Below are 22,287 nucleotides of genomic sequence, written 5' to 3'. Positions count from 1 at the left end.
TACATGCGAGTGCTTCTCAATGTTTATACTGAACTATATTCATAGAGGGTGAGCGTGTTAAGCATTGGCTATACACAAAAGCAGACTGTCCATACTTAAACAGACGGTGAGAGGTGTTTTGCATGGCCATTTGCACTTTCTGTGCTAAATAGTCCACACCTCGAGAGAAACAATTTAAGGTGACGGTTAATCAACATCTGCTATTTCTGCAACAGGGAGGTTAGCTACAGAGGAGCCGGTCTCATCCTGTATCTCACTGAGATGATTAATTAGCACCGAGCGCTTCCGTCATTATGCATTCATACAGGAATAGCACATGAGCATATGAGATGCTGCATATAATATTCGAAGTTGGGCATCAATCTTTGAGTAGCATCCAATATTATTATCAGAGCGTCATATGATTGTAGAAGCCAGCAAGAACTGAAGACTAAACAAGCAACAGCAGTGAATGAGGCAGTTTATCTGATGTTAATGAATATTGAATTTTGACTCTTGACTATATGGTCAAAGCTCTATCACAAGAAAATGCCTAATTAAAAGTAAGTAATGTTGTCTGGCAGAAAAAAAAGACTGCCAAAAAAAAAAAAAAAGTCACAGAGGCTTTCCTGTCCTCATTTCTTCACAAATCAGAAAAGCATATTTAACTGTTAACATAACTGCCAACTGTGACAACTTTATCATGAAAGATAAAGCACCTCTTGGAGCCAAATCCCTGTTAGAGTAGAATGTGTTATTTTTTCAGCTGCTGCTCTGCATCACAGCTTCATTTATTCGTTTTGATGTAAAATGCTGTGAAAAGTGCTAGAGGTGAAGGTCTTTAGAAAGTCTTGTGCTGGTCTTTTATTCATGAAAAACATCAATAATTCAGCACTGCGATCTCATTTGTTTTACTAAGATAAGTTCCACAGTCAAAATATACTAATAAACCACACATTCTATCTCATCCCAAACAAGTAGTTGAGCAGAAAGGGAAAGACTGATTCTTTCTTGTAATGTGCTCATGCTCAAGTGTGCTTTAATCTGCTCGAGGAATTGATCTTCTCGTCAAAAAGACTAATAGGTACATTAAAAAAAAGACACAAAAATTCCAACTCACATAAGGAACTGACTCCAAAGTGTCTGTGTTGACGATTATCGGGGCAGGGCTGGCCTGTAAGAGAGACAGAGAGAGAAGGGGGAGAAAAGGGGGGAGACTTAAGTTTTAGAGATAGACAGACGCTTGGGCTCACCACTGTCCTACTTTCCATAAATGCATCCAGGGGGACAAGCTTGTGGATCTCTGTATCATCAACAATTTAACACACTTCCATTTGCTGGATGGCACTCCAGATGAAACTGTCCCTTCTCATACACAGCACTCTGATACAGTATTACAGCTGAATGGGTTTAACAAGAAAGAGGGATGAGAACACGGGCAGTAAACGAGTAGACATAGTAAACTTGTATCGTGCAGATATGCAATGTTGACACCGTACAACTAGCAAAGACATCAGAGCATTGTGACTGCAGAATCTATTGTTCATAGCACAGTGTTGGAACCTCATCACATGGGTGAACCAAGAGTAGCCCACATGGAAAAATGAAAGCCTGAGCAAAGAAACAGTACCAAAAACCCTGTCAGGCCCTGGGAATCCCACCTGAGTGTGAGATTTGGTTTGATTCCAAGTCTTGGTTTCCCATTGGATGAGACCCACCATAACAGGCAGTTCCTGCAATGCAGCCATGATGTCACTAAGGATACACCAAGAATGGACGTGCTCCACTCAAGGGCACCTTTTCCACTGCAATGTCATGTTGCTACAGGGGGTGTCCCTTTCTTAAATGAACATTTGTACTTAAACTATCCTAGGCAACAGTCCCCCAACTCACTGGAGGAGTAAAAGACTGTATTGTGTTCACTCAACACATTTGTATCCCATGAAAGATTGCCCTGAGATACATATTTTCCATTCCTCAAGAAAGAGAAGGATAACTTCTACACCAAACTGTCTTTCAATGAAGTCGACTGTCGCTGTTTTCCCTGCTGCTGTACGAGGACCAGCCTGGTGTTAAACCCCCATCAAAGTGAGACAACAGCCCTGTCATTGTCTGAGCTTGAAAGAAGAAGAAGAAACTCTGGTGGAAACACCAGACAGACCAAGATACACGTTAATCGCTCCCGAAGCGATCTCAAGAAGGAGGCTATTGTCTGAGCAAAGACAGGTTAATAACAGTGTGCTACTGTAAGCTTCACTGTTGTGTAAGCTTTGCTGTGAAATTAACCGACCACTGCGTCCTGTTGTTGCTGTTGAAATCGCTCATTCTATACAGTTCATTGTGCTTGCTGCTTGTTTCTGTGTGTCGAACATACTACATTGATTGTGTTGTCCCATGATGTTGGGCTGTGCTTGTGTTAGTTTTCTGTCACTGCGTATAAAGCTGCACTGTACACAGTGAAAAGCCTGGCTCTTGAGTTACAAAGGGACAGTTATTGTGTCTTTCCGCTGCGGTTGGGATCTCCTCTGCTTCGTTTTAAGTGCTACTAACCCACACACGCACACACCTACAGGCCTTTACACACATTCACACACCTAAAAGGCCTAGATAGAACTCAGCTTTGGTCCTCGCCATCTTATTGTCAGAGACATGTTAATCACATCCCCCATCTTGCATCTCAGATCTCTGTTTAACTCTCATGGTTCCACCCACCATCTTGAATTCTCATGTGACTTAGCCTCTCAGGTGGCAACATCCACCATCTTGCATTCTCCCTCTCTCTCTCACCCCTCTCCTGCTCTCACAGTCACCCCCACACACACACACAATCACAGACACACGCTTGCTGTCACTATGCCTGTTAATGTAGTTGCTCCTGCTAACAGCTGCTTGTTATTGTAGATGGACAGTGAATGTTTATCGACTGAAGTATTATTGATCCTCGATCAGTATTGCTGAAGTTAAATAAACTCTGTTGTCCTTTTCAGGAGAACAGCTGGTTGTGATGGTCAGTGCTTGGGTTTAACCCTCCACTGTTCACCTGTATAAAACACTGCTCAAATAGCAGCAGCTCATGTTGAAATATGCCAAGAATGCCTAGTAAACATAAACGTTCAAAATGTAACGAGAAAAATAACAAGAGTGCCAAAACATAATCAACTAATTGCTTTCAAGTTCAAGACGTCTTTCGTCTGCTTGTCATGGCTCTGCTCCACTGCTCTCTGGTCTGTATTGTATCTTAAATTTGACCTCCAGTCAGGTAAAAACATTGCAGTCAGAAATTGTGCAGTATGAAATGAAACCACTGTCTCACAGCAACACCGCACACAAAGTCTTTTCTCCTGATGGCCTGTAGAAAATTGGACTCCCGAGGGAGTCAATCTGTGTTTTGGCCACGACATGAGAGCAGTGACCGAACATCAGGTTAACTACAGGTCAGTTTACAGTACGTATATAACAAGCCTGATGTATGAGACACACTTCAGAAGATGATGCTCAAGCATGCCTTTGGAGAGTCCTTGGAAATGTATTCATTTTGTCCCCACAAGATGAATAGAACTCAAAGCCATTAAGAAAAGAAAGGGAAAATCATTCTCCTGAGAATAATTAGAATAAAAAAGAATGGAATGCATATGAAGTAGTATATCGTATCGTGTGAATAAGATGAGAGCGTTATTAGAACTGATCATCTTTGAACTTCAGAGCCGTTACTAAATCCTGTCTGAAAATCCTAGGGTGGAAACCTGCGGTGTTATCATGAGGTAGACGGTTTACCACACTGTGCAGTTTCTACCTACACAGACATTTATGTCACTGCTATTGTGTAGTTTCAGGACACCTCACAGACTGTGGACCCAATGTGTATCTGACTTACATGATGCTGTGAAAGACGAGATGTTTTGCTTGGTCATCAGTCCAGTGACAGCAACATGTCATCAGCAAGAGACTCGCCCTGTCCACTCATGTCTCCATCATAACTACCATACAGCTGAGACTACTGGTTTCATGACCTGACTGTGCTCTGACTGGCTGGCTCTTTATATCACTGGTAGATGAGCATTTATGTTTTTATTTGAAAAACATCATTTCTAAAAAAAGTAAAATGTGCCTTTAATGACTCTATTTCTTGTAATTTCTCTAGTACTGCATCACTGAGCACCTGTGGTTCCACGTGAGAGGATCTATGATATTCAAATGTAATCAATCTGCATTAATAATGAGCTGTTACATATTCGTAACATTCACTTTAATTGATTTAACTAAGCCAGATATATGCACACATGTTGTACTCTAATCCCCCCCTATGCACTTTTGACCAAATTAATCTCATCATTTGGAAAATAAAGCTATATTTGATTTGATGTGAAACAGAAGTGAGTACATCTTTCTGATCAACAATAATCCAAGAAAAAACTGGATGTGCCTTTTGACAGACAGCTGATCTGTGGAGAACGCAGCATGTACTACAAAAGATGTAGACAAACCTAAAGAATCAAATGAACAATAACCAAAACCACTTCGTCAAGCCAAACTAAGCAAAATATCACAGTTGCTTAGACATCGAGGACTTTGCCAGTGTCTCCAGCAGGACTCATCCACACAGTTTAATCACCACAATTTCTCATCATTTTCAGGTCAGATGAATAATGCAGCATGCCTATCACTAAGACACTTCCATCAACATGTTTTTACGCTTGGTCTGATTCTGCTATCCAAGTGAAATCAAATCAGTTCATCAGTATTTCTGCAGATTGGAGAACACAAATTAGCATCAAACCAGACTCTGGGATATTTTACAAGCGTAATCACTTTGTATTGGACGTCAGGAAGAAGAAAAGTGAGCTAATATCTCTTTAAATTGTCCCCTGTGACCTTTCATTCTGGTTTGTTTAAGGTCTTTTGTTGCCCCAGTTAACTTTTGGCTCTCTCCTCAACCCCATGAAAACAATAAAACCTTCATCATGTCAAAGTTAAACCAGAAAATCCCATTACTGAACTGCAGCTGCCTTATCTTAAGCTGAATAATGACACCATAATATCTCTCCAGCACAGCAACTTTAAAACACTTTAGTTTCTTGGAAAAAGACGCTCTATTGAGCATTAAGCATAATTAATGAAGTAACTGTACCCAGCTTTTACATTGTTTATAGATTCAACATTTAACACTGTCCCTCAGTTTGTCTGTTGAGGACATTAACATGCAGGATCTCCCAGCTTAGTTCTGAAGCACTTAGATTCATGTGAATTGTTGAATTGCTGTGACTCATTCAAATAAACGACTCTGAATGGTGTGTGACTGTGAACATCACAGAGACACACGGCGACGGAGCGACTGACTGACTCAGTGAATTTAACAAAAAGAGAAAGATTACAGTTGGCCGGCTGTGTAGGACTGCGACGCCAGGAACTGATTGAAGGAAAACGGCGTTTGTGAGTGGAATGAAGAGAGGGATTAAGACACTTCTGCTTGCCATGCATGGACACTAATCAAATGAATGAGTTCACAGCCGTTCACATAGAGGGCATGTTCAAACAACACGACATACTGGCATGTGGCCGCAAAGTAATCCTTTAACAAAAATCAAAAATACTCATTAATTTATGTCTGTTCAAACACAAACAAGTACTCTTCCATCACAAACATTCACTTATGCTTCCACACTACTCCTCTGTGATGCAGGCAGTGTCCACAACAACTCTGACCTGCCGTCTCTGACAGAAGCAGTCACTTGCAAATATTACAGAAGGACAGAAACAGACAAACAAATCTATTAGTCTGGAGAACAGGAAGCTCAAATAATCCGATTGTAGGTTGGGAGGGTCCAAATTCAATAACATTATTCTTGTCCTGATGCTTTCAGAAAAAGATGAAGATGCTAAGAAATACAATCCCTAATTGCTTCACACAGTTCCACTTCTTTACCCTTCAGTGCCCAGTACAATGTAACATGGATACCACTGCCACTATGAATCCACATGTATGCACACACAGACCCCCAAGAGGTAATGGCCACTCAACTGTGCATATAAATGCCATGCTTAACTGCACTTAGGCTTATCTCTCTTCTTGTTCATGCATCCAAACATCACCACATGATCAATGGCCTCCAACAACACATTAAGCCTGTGCTTGATATGTTAGGAGGCTTTCATGAAGCTATAAACTATAGCGGTGATAACAACAATCGTAGTCTAATAATCCTGAATGCCAATTGTAATTCTGCCAGCACAGAAAAAAAGCACACTCACAGCTCAGTGCTATATAGTCTGACTACAGGCAGAATCCAGTGTTGTATTAATTAGGTCAGCTCTCTGGTGGTGTCAGGCCAGATGCCATCCTCCATGGCTAGTTTCTCATGTATATCATTCAGCAAACACTCAACAAACGGAGTACAAATTTCCACACTGTTGTGTATTTTTACAGTTGTTTTCTGATATTGTGATGAAGAGAACAGAAACAACACATTCCTCAGCTAAAACATAAAGCTCTAACTGGATGCTGCGTAAGGTGTAGCCTTGCTTGTGTGGTGAAAACGCTCATCAGGCTCGCAGAGGCCGACAACGCAAGCTTGATGCATGTTACAGAGAGACTTGCTTGTATTTCTTCAGTCGAGTCTTGTGCTCTTATTGAGTTTTGCTCAATAATTCAGTGGCACCTCTACGTATAGTGGCTCATGAAAGGCGAGTGTATCAATAATTCACTGGCATCTCATGTAAAAATAGTCAACAACACAATGTGAAATGTGGATGCTTTAGAAGTATGGTTAGAGTGACGGGGGAGAAAATGGAGGAGTGTGATGGAAGTGGACAGAAAAACTCTGCTCGAGAAGTAAAGAAACCTAAAATGTGACTCGAACCTTGTTCAAACTGGAAGGTTATCTGTCCGTATTTCTGGCCAGCAGAGATAATATTGATGGATTCTTCTGGGTCTAATTGGAAATAACGAATCATCATTTATCTCATCAAGTGTAGCAAAAGAAAGTAAAAATGAAGGACAACCAATTTTGGCATTGACAGATGTCAGACAAGACAAATGAACACAGGTTCAGCTCAGCAGCTCAAAAAGTAATTCTGACATTTCACTTTCAAAAATGGCATTTCCATTAAAAATACGCCTTTCCAGTTTACCACCACTGTCTGAAATATGTTTGCTTTTAGTATGAATGTTTTTATCTATGTCTCCATCTAGCTCCTCCTCTATTCACAGAGCCCTGTGTTCCAGCTGATACCCCACCCACCGCCACGCCGCAATCTCACTGATTTGCCTTTCCTACAGCTACATGATGGATGGCCTCCTATTACCTCCCACTGGCCTTGCCTGAGGTAATTTTGTTCGTGCTACAGTTGCACAAACACTACGCATCCACACAATTAAATCCACAGTCATGGTTTGCTTTCACAGTACATCAGTTACACTTGCGCACATACAAAATGTGTGTAATTCCTAAAGGATAACACTACCTGAACAGTCATTAAGCCCCTGTTAACCCTCCAATTTCATCTTGTCTGAAAACAAAAGCTCCATTTTGTTCTGCTTCATAACAACTGGCCTAAAAAGAAAAATATGTTTTACTGCTTTTAGACATTTAGTGTGCACATTTACAGCCAATGTCTCTTTATAGCACAGAAGGGTCCTGAAATGTAATAAAGGGAAAAACAGATACTGTTATGTCAATAATGACGCGAGTTCTGCTCATTGAGCCTTTCACTGAGAGAATACTCAGACCCAGAAGTGGACATAGTCATAACAGAGAGGAACACTGTGTCATCATGGCTGCTATCAGAGCTGCACACTCATATGTAATGGGTTGCCTTTGTTGTGGAGGCACTTAGAAGTACCACGACGTGGATGAATGAGAAACTGTCGAAATGAAAAACATACGGGAGAGGCAAATATCACACTTAGGCTATGTCCATTATCATTTTTATGCATGTGTTCTGTGGGCAACATTTGTACATGAAAAAAGGCGTTTGAAGAGATGTGTCCTGTGAAAAACGAACAAAAACACTGCAAATGTAACTTAGAGTCCATGTTTGCTTGGTTTCTATGCTGTGAATGGTGATAATGTGACCTTTGATCTACCATAGACTGACAAAATCGCCTGGGCCAGTATATCAGCCTCTATGAGTTTATCACAGCTTTATCTGTAGCAGCACATAGGCCTGTCGAAAAGGAACAAGACAACAACAAATTGTATTTAAATTACGTGAACTGAACGTTTGAGGAGGTTTAGACACGATGTCAAAATTACAGTACATATTTTGGCCCTCAGAAAGCATCGATTAACCCCCCCTTTGCTAAGTCCAGCATCTATTCCCTTCTCCCCTAGTGGCAGAAAGTTTTTGGTATAAACTAATTACAAAAAACAGCTGGAAAAAAACAAAACAAAAACAGCTGAAAATGCCTCGAACTGCAATTCGAAAAGATGCCATGAGGCTTTCATAACAAGTTCAATTACTGCTGGAAATATGGAAGAGAAAGCAGCCAAACAGAAATGCATCAATCAGGTTCTGATTTTAGCGAGCTTGTTCCTTTCATAACAGCAGAACTTCTTTCCACATCCAAATTTTTCTCAACACTTGAGAATCTCGCGTCTCTGTCTTTCCAACAAATAATTCTGCTCTGGCAATCAGATGCACAACATCAGCTCGGTTCATTGCTCTGATATCTGATGAGATGAACTCACAGCAGACCTCGTCAACCAAGTCACCCTTGACATCAATTTCATCAGTGCTATGAAATTTTCTAGATTTGTTCCACATTTGGAAGAGACTGGGTACGTCCATGATGAACAGCGAAGCACCATTTGTCCTTGTGCTTTGATTTGCAGATCCTTTTCCTTTTTAGCAGTGCCGTTACTCATGTTTGGCACACAGAGCAGAGTGTTGTTGCCAAGACTGTTCACATAGCAAGACCCATGATTCAACTCCTGACCACTTTTAATGCTAACATATGTAGCTAATTGGAATTCCTACAAACACTTGTCTGTTTTGCTTCCTTTGGAAACACAAATTAGTTACACTTCAGTCCTTTGGCATGTGGTGTTTTTATTCCTTTTTTGCTTTGATTTCTCTTGGCTAAATGACGTGAAAGATAACTCTGAGTCAGAGTCACAGATAAAATGTAGCAATACTGACTCCAATGGAGATGCAGATGTGAGAAACAAAAGAGTAATGCTTTACAGTCCTCGACAGTGACACTACCACCAACACTGATATCTTTAAGTCAGCCACACAAATAGTGCTGCTTAGCTGCCACATGCAGAAGCTCTCAGAGCTAGTTTTAAGGCCTTTATGCGGCACAACAACTTAATAGAAGCCTATATTGGATACTAGAAGACAAAAAATATGAGACCATCACTAAGGTTATCAAGTCAATAAAACAGGTCTATAGCCTCTTAACAAGCATGAACAAGAGGGTCTGACATCTTCAAGACTTCCCCTCAATAAGACACCAAATTATACTGACAGCATTTCTCCTCTGTGGTCAGGCTGAGGCTTGAAGCCTCAAACAAAACTTTTACAAGATGCACAAAATGTGTAACACACACGTCTATTTTACTGCCAGGAAAAAAAAGTATTCACTTTTTTCAGGATGGAAAAACCTCAGAAAGTGCAGTCTGTTACAGCCTGGACTGAAACTCAATCTAATAACATTAGGATTAGGATTGCACAGGTTTCAGTGAAAGTCTTACAGACTGACCACTCAAGCTGTCATTAAGGAAAAGAGCAATCTCCATCATACTGCAATGACAGAAAGCATTAGTCCAACATTTGTTTCCATCACCAAAAGTGCCATAACAATATCTCCTACATCATAATTTACATTCATTCCAGATTACACTAGAGAAGTCACAGAGTCCAAACCTGGCCAACAGCTCGTTGGTCCCCACGGACACATTAGCTGATAGACTCTGATAAGAGCAGAGCTTTACCTGATAGGGCTCCTGCCAGCTCTGGACGCAGCCACACTCAGAGGGCCACAGATCACAGCTCCCCCCCTTGGCTCTTACTGCCGCCAAGCGGCTAGGGCTCCTGGATGTGTTGTCCAAATGCCAGGCTGCCATACGGCCCCCCCTCTTAGGAAGGGTGGCACCACCAGGGACAGATCCGTAATGGTACCGCTGGCACAGGTGATGCCGCTGATGGTGGTGGTGATTGTTGGGGTGCTGCTGATGCCAGCTGAAGGAACATGGCACCTCCCCACAGTCCCCACTTCCATCCAGGTCCGCAAAGCAACTCTGCTGTTTGCTCAGGTAAGCAGTCATGCTGCTGCTGTGCAACACTAACCTCTGTTCACAACACTTTGTCTTTCCTTCTTTTTGTTCCTCTTCTGTAGATTACTGGTACAAGCATCAAACACAACACACGGTCCTGCCTGATGTATGAGTCGTTCGCTCTGGCAAAATGAATGATGAATGAACCGATTGGCTGGCTGGCTGGCTGCTGTAGAAGGCTACATGGGGGGGGTGTGTGTGTGTGTGTGTGTGACTGTGTGTGTATGTGTGTGTCAGAGCTTCTGGAGTGGGAGAACGATAAATGAGAGAGAGAGAGAAAGGGGAGGGAAGAAGAGGCAAGAGAGAGATAGAGAGAGACAGAGCGAGATACTGGATGAGAGGGAAACTGAGCGAGAGGGAGGGAGGAGAGCCAAGTGAGAGATGAATGGGGGTGAGAGTGGGGAGAAAGAGGGAGATGAATAAGAGAGAATGATGGGAAGGAGAGAGGCAGATAAGAACAGCAGGAGATAGAGAGAAGGGTTGTCTGCGTGTTGGCTGCCAGCCCTCTGTCAATAAATGACTCAACTGGCAGTGCTGCTTTACAGCATCCGCATCTCCAGGCAGAAACAACTGATGCCCGCGCTGCTGGGAACTGGAGGCAATGGGAGCTTGAACTACAAATCCCTTGACTGCCTCTGTGGGAGTGGCTGGATCTGAAGGGTCAAAGGCAAGAAGCCAGAGAAGATTGTCCCTGACGATTCAAGGGCTTTTTGGAAACAGAGCTTGGTGACAGCAGTTCTGTACTTAATGCTGCACAAATGAATGTTTGGATTTTTTATTTTCATTATATTAACACTGGATCAAAAACTATGTGTAATGCAAAAAGTGTTGTTTCACGTCACAAGTACTGTTACAGCTACATTGGTCCAGTGTGAAATGTATTAGTTTCACAGCGACAGCTCTAAAATTGTGAGCTGCCTCCGTTTTTTTTTTGTTTTGTTTTTTTCTTTGTTGGCTTTTATTCTCAATGGAAAAAGCAATAATTCAAAATGCTTTTTGCCATAAATTATGTTGTTTTTGAGTTTAGCGTGTCAAATTGGCTTCAAAGCCCCGTGCACTTCCTGGAGCTCCCCAAGGAAACTCTGAAACAAGGAAGGGTCATTATGTCACTGTGTAGCGCATGAACGCACATCGGTGCCACTCTTGAATGCTCTCGGCTCAGTTGGCGCAGTGGTGAACAGGCTCCTTCCTCCTTCATCTCTTAGGTGTTTTGTTATTTAGCTAATGTTTCATGTGTTTTCAAGGTACATTTGTTTGATTTGTATGTTTCAACAATAAATATTCAATAATATCTTGCATGCGAGTTACGGCACTGTTATGTTAGATTTATAATGGACTGGAGCTTCTTATCCATATGTGACTGAGAGCAGCAACAGACTAATGATAGGAAGTTAGCTTCACTGTGATAACACCCTAACTCAATTAACTCTGCGCCAGTGACAATTTACAGATTGTGAACAAGATGTGAACAAGATCCACACATCCCAAATATGGATGTGGTGAAAACTCTAAGGAACCAGCTGTTACAAGAGAACACCCTTAACAACAGAACCAACCTCAGCACAGACCAGATTTGTGAACTGCTGGACCTCTGCCTTTCATTGTGGTCAGCCTCTACATGGAAGAAGTAGAAGGTAGAGCCTTGACCTCCTTCAGAGGAACAGCCCAGAGCCACTGGTTTAGCTATGTGGATGACACATGAGTCAAAACCAACAAGTGCAAGCCTTCACAGAACACATCAAGCCAGTGGACAGTTACATTAAGTTCACATGAGGGGATGGTGGAAACAGCAGCTTGGCCTTTTTGGACTGTGCTGTACACTGAAGAGGACAGGAGCCTCCATACTGGAGTATAGGGAAACCCACACACAGACCAGTGCTTACTCCGTGACTCTCAACACCCACTGGGATATAAGTTAGGAGCTGTCAGAGTCCTGAACACCAAGCTGACCAAGCAGAATAAAACCCACTTACTAGCAAAAATAAGATAGAAAAAGTATAAAAATAGAATAAAGAGAATGCATGACATGAGATGGAGAATAGAATCCACTGAATAATAGTAATAAGATAAAGTTAAAAACAGAGTACACAGAATGCACAAAATCTAATAAAATACAGCATTTTGTAAGAAATGCACCAGTGCATAACGGTACAAACCAAAGGACGTAGGCCTGTATCAGGAAAGTCATAGTTAGAAGTTTAAGTTTTTAGCTGTCTTTTTCTTTTCTCTGACAACTTTAATGACTGTCATACACAACAGCCACCAACACCCAAGAGGTCTCAACGCCTCTGACAGTGACCCCACAGAGCTTAAACACCTGGGATTCACAACCAGCAGTTAGAGCTGAAGAAGCCCCCGGGATGAGATAAAATGTTTCTACAACCAAGTCCAGCTGTCAAATAAACAAATGTGCACATTTGGAAAATAGTAGCTGTAATGCATTCTTCCATTTGATCGAGGCATTTCTTCATCATGTCGTACCTCATATGTATGAGCATCCAAACATTGGTATTATGATGTAATGACCCTTCCTTCTTCCACCGTTTCCTTGGAGGTACCAAGTGATCACTTTTTTCTTCTTTGGATTTCTGACAATTGGCGCACTGCAGTCGCCACCCTCCTATGAGCACTATGACCTCATCTACCTGAAAGTGTTTTCTCACTGTCCATGTTAAAGTTTTCTTTTGATGATATCCTCAACATTTATCCTGGGTAATTCCACGATATGACAATATAACCATCAGTTTTCATTATTTTTCCTTTGATTCAGAGAAATCATAGTAAGCAGAAGGTTAGATTACCCATGAGCCTCAGACATTTCCCCTGAGAATAAAAGGAATGTTTGTCTTTTTCTTTTCTTTGTTTCTGAGAAAGACAGCCATGTCACCTGGATGCAGGCCAATGGAAAAGAGTGGGGCAGAATAACGTCGGCATCTCACAATTTTACAGCTGTTACTGTGAAACATGCATTTTGTGCTGTGAATCAGTGGAGTCATCACATATTTCGATGTGAGACTGGGTTGAACAAACCCCACAGATCATTACCACAAAACACCGCAGCTCCCTTCAGCTCCACTGGGCTCAGATGGGCTAACGTAATATCAGCCGCCTCCAACAAGAGGCTTTTAAAGTTTCACTTTCCACCACAGCAGAGTTCATTCCTCTCTCTCTAGATCATCATCATCCCCAAGCCACCCATCCTCATTGCTGATCCAAACCTTAAACATCCAATCTCACAGCGAAAGAGCGCGGTGGAACAAAAGCATGTGTTGCGAGGCACTGACGTTACTGGAAGCATGCTAATTCAATCTGATCACTAACTGCATTTCTTGACTCCCACCTCCCCCACTTCTTCAGTCAGATGGAATCAGGGTCACAGGGCTTTTAGTTGCAAGCAAATGATGCTATAACATCCGGCTGCTTTAGCATCAACATCATCTGTGATGTGAGAACAGGAAACAAGCTGCATGCCTCACGGTGTCCGAAATACACAAACATACATACCGTGCATATTCTGAATTCTCATGTGGAGATGATGTCACCATGACAGCTTTCCACACTGTGATATACAAAAGGGGTGTAGCTATGGGGAGATAGCTAGTTTTTCTACGGCACACATTACTGCCATCACATGGTCTGTTATGTGATGCTTTAGTATGTGTGTGGGTGTTATCATTACCCATTCCATCTGCCAGAGGCGACAGTCACAAAACAGTCAGTGATGGAGAATAATACCTCATCAGAGCTGACTGAGGCAGCTAACAGCATGCCCTTGTAGGAGAGCATCAGTGGGCAGCCTGAGAGTGTGTGTGTGTGTGTGTGTGTGTGTGTGTGTGTGTGTGTGTGTGTGTGTGTGTGCACTACTGTAATGAGAGATGAAGAGTGTGTGTGGGTAGCAGGGGGCACGGTTGGATGGATGGTTGGTCACTTAGAAAAAATGCACAAATCAACAAATGCAGACCTCTCAGTTCAGTTGCCATTTCTGACATCCCCCCTTCCCTCTTCCATGTGTTTAAAGGTTTGCCCACATGCCTGATGTCATTACGATGGGATGTTGTTGCTTTGCTGCATTGCTGTGCTTTTGATCACACCCCCATTTCAAGACAGAGGCTGGTCAGCATTAGAGGCTGAGTCACAGCCAACTGTCAAGATACAATATGACCTTTAGATTTTAAATTTACACCATCAGACATTAAAGAAAGCTACAAAGGCTGGGATTTAGAGGCACTATGCATGACATTTATTGACATTTATCAGGAACATGTAGACCTGAAACCTCTTCATAACCCTCCTCACCCCTTCGTCTGTCTCCTTGATTTTGAGGAATTTGCAAGAGTCTTGAAATGATAGTGGGAAAAGCAGATGGAAATTTAAAAAAACCAAAAAAAAAAAACGTAAAGTAAATATTTGCTGAAATAATAAACCAGGTGGAATAATCATAAAATAAGAATTCTAATCCAGAGACAATCTGAGGAAACACACCTTTTCACTATTTCCTCCCAGCCGGAGGCAAAAATATGAATCTGAAGCTTATGATAACACATTCATATTATTAAAGGCTAAGGTTATTCATAGGAAACACAAAACCTGATAATTAGCTGGTGGATGTTGGGATGCTGAAGGTTTGCTATTCAGTGCAGGCTTGTGTTTGTCCCTTCATGTTGTGGGTTGTTTCTATTTATAGTCTGTGGAACACATTCATAAATATATTCATTGATTCATCTCTTACATGAAGTTATTTGCCTGATTTAAAATATACAATGCACACATGCCAGTGCAGAGCCAGAAATCTGGCCTACTACTCTGATCCTGCACAAACTGCATCATGCTATCAGGTGTGTTAGAGGGTAACGACACTACAGCAAAGTGAGTCCTACTCTGTAGTTCTGCCACATTTTAATCCCTGTCTCCCAAAGCACTGCGACACACTATCAGTGATTCTTACCTAATATTTTTGATCTTATCACATCCCGTCACAGAGACCTTTCCTGTTCTCGCTGATGAAGCAGGTTTTCGACTCACAGGTCTTGTGTATGAGCAAGTTATTACTAGTTAAAATGCTGCACCTATGATCACTTGTACAATCACCTCCTTATTAAGATTCAAGTGGGGTGGGGGGGTGGGGGGGGACTGGATAATTTCTGAGCCAGCCAGTCAGGGAAAATATAAGAGGCTACTGAGGGGACCAGAAAGGTAAAGCCATGTGGAAACAGCAGGTATCACGGAGTTGCTCTTGTTTCTTGTGGAACTGAATGGAGGGCTGAGAGTTATGTACACCTTTTCATTTGGTGCTATTCTTTTTACTGCTGAAACTAAAGGTTTCATCATCTGAAGATGTATCTCTTTCTCTCTCTGCCAGTCTCTCTCTCACCGTTTGGATCTGCCCACAGTCTCTCTGCCTCTGTGTCTGACAAAATATTGCTGATTCTACAACTGCTTTTCCCAGACATTCAATTTCAGACACAGTTTCCGCTGCTGCAGTGGTCAGTCAGCAGTAATAAATCAGATGCAGACGTTATTTGTAAGAATTTCAGTTCCCTCCGACCATATTTTGCACCTCTGAATAGGATTGCCTGAACACACGTGCTGCATGAGACAAAACACACAATTTTCAGCAGTGCTGCTTTTCTTCAATTGTATCTGTGGTCTTTTAGGGAATAAAGACAACAGAAAATATGACTGCTGCATGCTTAAAGAGAGTTGATATTATGTGAACACGTGTACATGTAAATGTGGATACTTAGATCAGACACACTGGAGCACTATCAGTCAACAAGGGTGGGCTGTTTCTAATGGCCTCATTACTCATATCTGAGCTGCAGACTCATCTCACAGTAGTTTATGGTTTTGCTGTGGTCAATGAGTGACTTATTTTATTGACACAAACTCTTAAAACATCTGGTCCAAACAATATATGAAAAAATCATACATACACTAAACCTATGGGTAACAAGTATTAAGAGGTATACAGTTTGCATGCCAGTCTTAGAGCAACATACACACACTGTTCAGGTGGTGCACAGCTCCACCTTCCCATTTCCACTCGCAGTCTATGAGAAGACAGCCAAACCACGTAAAAGTTATTCTCAAATGGTCTTCAACGGACGTTGTATTGCTGGTATTACGCTGGAAGGTCTTAGCATCTTGTTTGCAGTTTAGATTGTAATATTCACCTTCATATAGTCACTCTCAACATGATCTTGTTTGTCTATTATCTCAGATTAATACTTGCTTAGAAACGCTGCTTTTCTCTCACTAAAGCTTGCATTGAAGGGAGTCCTGCCTCCAACAGGCAGGTCAGGACAGGTGTAGTGGACACCTGACTCTACCTGCCCAAGTATTTCACCACAGTCATGCAGAGATTCAACAGACTAAGGGCACTTTTACCCACACCTATACAAAATAGCAACCTCAAAAACCTTCAGTTTGACACACAATGGGACATCATAGTTGATGGAAAAGAAGACAATTCATTTAAGTGCGTTGTCTTCTTTCCAAGACAAGTGAGGTTTGACCTTTTCCATCAGCAGTGAAGATGGCTCCAACATATGTATGTAGATGTGTGACTGTCACAATGCCTCACTATACTCGAGTCAAGCTGAAAAGGTTGCCTTGTCTTCCTCAGATCCCACAGTAACCAGAAACTTCATTTCATCTTCAGTCAAAGGCATGCCATCTTCATCTCAGTATTCCTCTAAAAGGTCAGTTTCTCAGGCAGCCTTTCTCTTGCTGTTGCCAGGATAACGGCATCATCCATCAGCATTAGAACATGGAGCCATTTCAAGAGTCCATCGTCTGCACATTGTTGATAATCTTATGAGCATGTCAACAAACAATACAAACAGGAAGCAGGGTGTGAGAGATTCTTGATTCACCTCAGCGGAGGATGTTGTTGTGGTGGAGCCAGGATGCTTGTGGTCACACTGTACATTGATATTTGAGCCAAAACTATGGTAACTTTTTAAGATTTTGATCAGTTTTCCTTTTGGGACCCTGTCACGGGCCGTGGAGAAGTCTATAAAAGCAACGTAATATTCCATTATAATAGTCATGCCGTTCCATAATATTCTATCAGGCCATCAATCTATAATTCTACACATACTCGTACAACTTTGCTGCACTGTTGATAATAATTATCACAATGGCCTCTTGAATAACATGATCAATCTAACAGGGCTCAGCTCTTTGGACAGACTGGTCTGAAGACTAGTTTGCTCTGGGGAGCACAGTTATACAGAAATCTATTGTTCTCTTGTGGTAGGTTAGAGAACGAGGGACGCAGTAAGATGTTGTGTGCAAGTTGTTCACAACCAACAGACTATTATCTTTGCAAACTTTGATAATATTCTTGAATCAGTGGTATGCAGGCCTCAATCATGACACTGGGAACACTCTGCAGTACAAACCACATTTGCTCTTCAGCTGACGAATCAATTACAGGGACATCTTTATAAATGTCATGTTTAACAGAGCTACACCACCTCCTCTCTGACTGTTATGGTTTTTGGCTTCTCCAGGTATGAATCCAGGGGCGTGGGTCACATTAGCTCTTTTAATCTCTGTCAGCACCACTGTGTCATGGCCCCTCAGTCACTGTGTCAAATTGATGTTTTCCAGTTATTACTCAGGCCGTTGCTATTCAACAGCAAAGTCTGCAGGCAACTGTCTGCACAGATTGAAATATTCATCTCAGTGAATGCTGTCACAAACTTCATGGACTGTGTTGTATTTTTTATATAAAACTTGATGTGCTCTCTGTGATGTTTATCATGTAATACCTTCTCTAACACATCATGCTGCGCAGTCTAATCACTGTGTTGTGTGTGTGTGTGTGTGTGTGTGTGTGTGTGTGTGTGTGTGTGTGTGTGTGTGTATTTATACGTATGTGCATGCAGTCTCAAGCAGATGAGTCTCAGTGGTGTGTGTGTGTGTGTGTGTGTGTGTGTGTGTGTGTGTGTGTGTGTGTGTGTGTGAGAGAGAGAGTTTCATTGTCACTCCACTCAGATACCATTTGACCCTTGACACAAACTCAGGATGAGCCAATCAGAATCTGACAGTTCATTTAGTGTGCCGGTGCCACTTGATTGAACAGCTCTCAGCCACTCAGGCCGCTGTTGCTAAGGACATGGCTTCTCTGCACCAAGGAGAACTCGTGCTAGGAAAGTTGAGTTGCTTTAATGGGCCATTTTTCCCTCCTGTGCCATCGACACGCCGCCTGTCTTTTACTCATGGAGCAAGATTACAGGACACAAAAGCATGACTAACCAGTTAGGGTCTCACCTGTCCAATTACTTATTTATAGGACATTTCAATAAAAATGTGCATACTTGATATCAAAATACTGCACACAGAAATATACATAGACCAACAAGTGTAAAATAGATTGATGTAATAGACTGAAAGACACAGTGGACCAGTCCTCCAAACAATCGCCCTGGGCACAGTCAGGTATATTTGGCCACATGAACAACAACATTTAAATGCAATGATGTGGATTAATTGTACTTGGAAGCACAATAACAAAAACAATAACCGTTTTTAGCTGCCTTGTCTAAGAAACATGTCATATCAGCAGAGTGGTATGCACTGCATTTTATGCAATACATCTACTTGCCACATGGGGGCACTTACAGTTCAGCTACAAGCTGTAGGCTTGACTAACTAGCAGCACTTAAGGAGTACAGTATCCTTGAAGAAAATCTGCCCCTCTCTTCACAAACAAGTCACAGTAATGTCTTTCCAAGGAAAGGAGTGGAAAGGTAGCACCGCTTTAGAGATGCAGCAGCCTTTTCTTAATGACCCTAATGCAAACTTACAATACTTGCCAACATTGTGTTCACCTGTTTGTTTTCACAGCAGGCACGATCCACATCAGTGTGCATCACAAAGATTCAAACCAATCAAAGTGTAATTATGAAAACATTCTGAAGAATACATTTTAGCAAATTCAAATCTGACTCAGGGACGAACATGCCATCTGGAGAACTGGGAGTTGTCCCGGTGGGCTGGTCAACACTGAAACAAAATGGCAGAAAATTGCCCTATGTTATTTAACCCCACATCAGGCTGGTCATCTCACTCCACGCAGGTGTGTGTGTGTGTGTGTGTGTGTGTGTGTGTGTGTGTGTGTGTGTGTGTGTGTGTGTGTGTCTACGTGTATGGCCGACTTATGAACTGATTTCACTCTCCTTCCATCCCTACATGGCCAGAATCTGGCCTTGTTTGGCAAGCTGATAATGACAGACTGACTGTACTGAGCAATAACTGTGACTGAGTCACCTTAACAAACGGACATGATGCTGCATTCAGCACACTGGAATTTTCTCTCTTTGTGGTTTGCACAATATATAGTCAGCCGTGATACTTATATGAGTGGGCATTCACACACCCATCTCTGTTGGTCATACTATGCAATATATAATGTATGTATGTGCAGTCTGTGATTTGCTCATTTTTAACAGGGGATTTATCAATACACAGCACAGTTAGGCTACTGATATTTCAGAGCCAAAGAGTCTAACTCACACAAACCTCACTGAGTCAATGCCTGACTCACTGATAAAGGATCAATGAGTCAGGCAGACTAGACCAACATAGTCAGCTAAACAACTCCTCTGTCCCTGCACTCCCTCTGCTGCGAGGTGATGGAGAGGGGGCACAGAAGGTTAACAAGGGGGATACATCTGGTCATTTAGCTAACAAGGGGGGTGGCATCCCCCTTTCACTTTTCTACTCTTTTGTATACAATCTAGATATATATAGTTTTAATTTTCTATTTGTTCTTTTTCTACATCTCTTTTTCAGTCTTACTGTCTACTGTGTATGTGTGACAATAACCGCAGTATGCATAGAAATGTGGTGCAGGTATTACAGCATTTGTATCTAGTTGACAGTTAGATAGAGTACCAGTTGGATGTTGATGCAATTTAAACTGAGCAAAAACATATTTCAGAAGTTTGACTCTCGCCATGCTCTGCGACACTTGTATACAGTATGTGTGTGTGTACATGTGCATTTCCATATGTGTTTCCAGTATATATGCCACATACGTTGCTGCTAACTTTTACCATCCTGCTCGTATTTTTTGTTTGTAAGCAAAGTAGTAATTAAAACGAACATGTTTAAGGAATGAGGGTCCATGTACACTGGCTGTGCAAAACTGTCATATCTATGTCAAAGTACCATGACTGCAGTACACATCAGCTGAGCCATGCTGCATCATCTGATACACATGCAGTAACTATTAAAGCACGCACGCACGCACGCACGCACGCACGCACGCACGTACACGCACACGCGCGCGCGCACACACACACACACACACACACACACACACACACACACACACACACACACCACAGTGTCTCAGAAATCAACATTTGGAATGGGGATCCCAAAGGCAAAAACTGAAAACCTTTGATCTGGCAGCTCAAAAATGCCACAAAACTGTCATTTTCTGACACTGAACCCTTTGACTTCCATCTAACTGATGGTGAATAAGACAGTCACCAGTGCAGTGCTGGTGATGACTTTGATACACACAGTCACATCTGGAAGGTTGTGCATTTACATTCTAGCCGTTATTTTTTTTCTCACTTGTCAGCTGTCTTTGTGGACTTGGAATTGAGTCTGGAATAATCTAATCTAGTCCAGAGACATTTACGTGACATTAAAAAACATGCTCTTATGTGATGCAAACTCAACACCACCTGCAGCAGCTTCCCAATAAAAGCCTTACAGGAAGTATAAGTGAAACAGCTCTATTAGCTACTGATGGTAGCGTGGCACAGTTAGTTAGGCTTGAATCCAGTTAAAAGTTGATCTAATTTAGTTGATCTAATTTAGACAATGAAAGTTTGGTCTCATTTCCTGTCACGGCTTGCATTGTTTTTAAATTGACATATTTCTGGACATCAGTAAAATTTCTTTCTATGTGAATAGTCATAAAAAGTATTTCTGTACAATAATACAAATTTTGTATTCAAAACAGCAGAGATTAAACAGGAGCCATCTGGACAACAGCTTTGTACGTTTCAAGCAAGTGAAGCTGACTAACCTGACTGCTTAAAACATCCCACCCAGGTTTGAATTTTAGGCACTCACAATTGCAAACATCTTGGCTGAGCTGGTAACAGCTCCACACAAACAAAAACTGAAGACCCAAGACAACCTGTTTACACCTACTAGTAAGGAGAGCATCGATCACTGAGCAGCAAAGGTACTGTAATACATTTAAATGAAGCAAACTGGGTTTCCAAAATGGCTAAAAGACTCCTTAAAGACAAACCAACTGATATAAACTGTTGACTTACTGACAGAAAGCTGTTGTAGTAACAGAGGAAGCTCCAGTAGCCAACAGTTGATACAGAGCAGTGTGTGAGTATGTGACACGTGTATTCTTTTAAATATGCAGTACACTGCATATGGAAGGACACAGTGACTTAAGAACTGGTTAGTTGACTTTCAGCCCTCAGAGTGTTTGAGGGTATTCACATCCATTACCATAGTGTGCAGCAGGACATTGATTACAACGTTATGGATGCAAATTCCCTTTAGTTTAAGCTGAAAGTGAGCACTTTAGCTCTGTCCTCATTGTTTAACACCACACCACACGCTGAAGTACAGAGCTATATCAAGAGAAAATGTGCCACAGTTGAAATACTTAAAAACTGCACTGTATATCCAACTGTTCATCATGGAGAACAGTGTACAATGCGGTTTTTTAATGGTAAATATGACTACTATCACTACTGCTAAGGTCATGGTACACTGTCATGCACCATCAACAGAACAGTCTGCTTCCTGAAACTCCTAAAACTGGCGCCATATCCCACAAGGGATTCATATCAGACCTCTCCTCTTCTCTCACAAAGCCCTCCGCCTACCTCACCCACCTTGTCCACTGCCACACTAATTCCTGCAGCCTCAAATCCTCTGATGTCAACCTCTTGTCCCACCATCCAGGGCCAAACACTGGACCTGGGGTTACATGGCTGCCCCCTCTCTGAGGATCTTTAAAAGCATCATGGGA

The 22,287-nt window shown here is 41.9% G+C and overlaps 1 protein-coding gene across 33 annotated transcripts in view; it reads right to left on the bottom strand.

Annotated features, from left to right (window-relative positions):
• The window catches only part of dlg2 (discs, large homolog 2 (Drosophila)), a 193,289-nt gene that overhangs the window by 45,644 nt on the left and 125,358 nt on the right, over window positions 1–22,287 (bottom strand). For 32 of the 33 annotated variants that reach the window (XM_076750278.1, XM_076750281.1, XM_076750284.1 and 29 more), the window contains one exon: window positions 1,100–1,153. In XM_076750278.1, the coding sequence (XP_076606393.1) occupies window positions 1,100–1,153 (54 nt within the window). Of the gene's footprint in view, window positions 1–1,099; window positions 1,154–9,914; window positions 10,590–22,287 lie in introns of those variants that run through there. The other variant, XM_076750305.1, reaches the window with a different exon arrangement.

The sequence above is a fragment of the Chaetodon auriga genome, chromosome 15, assembly GCF_051107435.1.
Source record: "Chaetodon auriga isolate fChaAug3 chromosome 15, fChaAug3.hap1, whole genome shotgun sequence".
Lineage (NCBI taxonomy): Eukaryota > Metazoa > Chordata > Actinopteri > Chaetodontiformes > Chaetodontidae > Chaetodon > Chaetodon auriga.
This window is presented reverse-complemented; position numbering and strand designations above follow the sequence as displayed.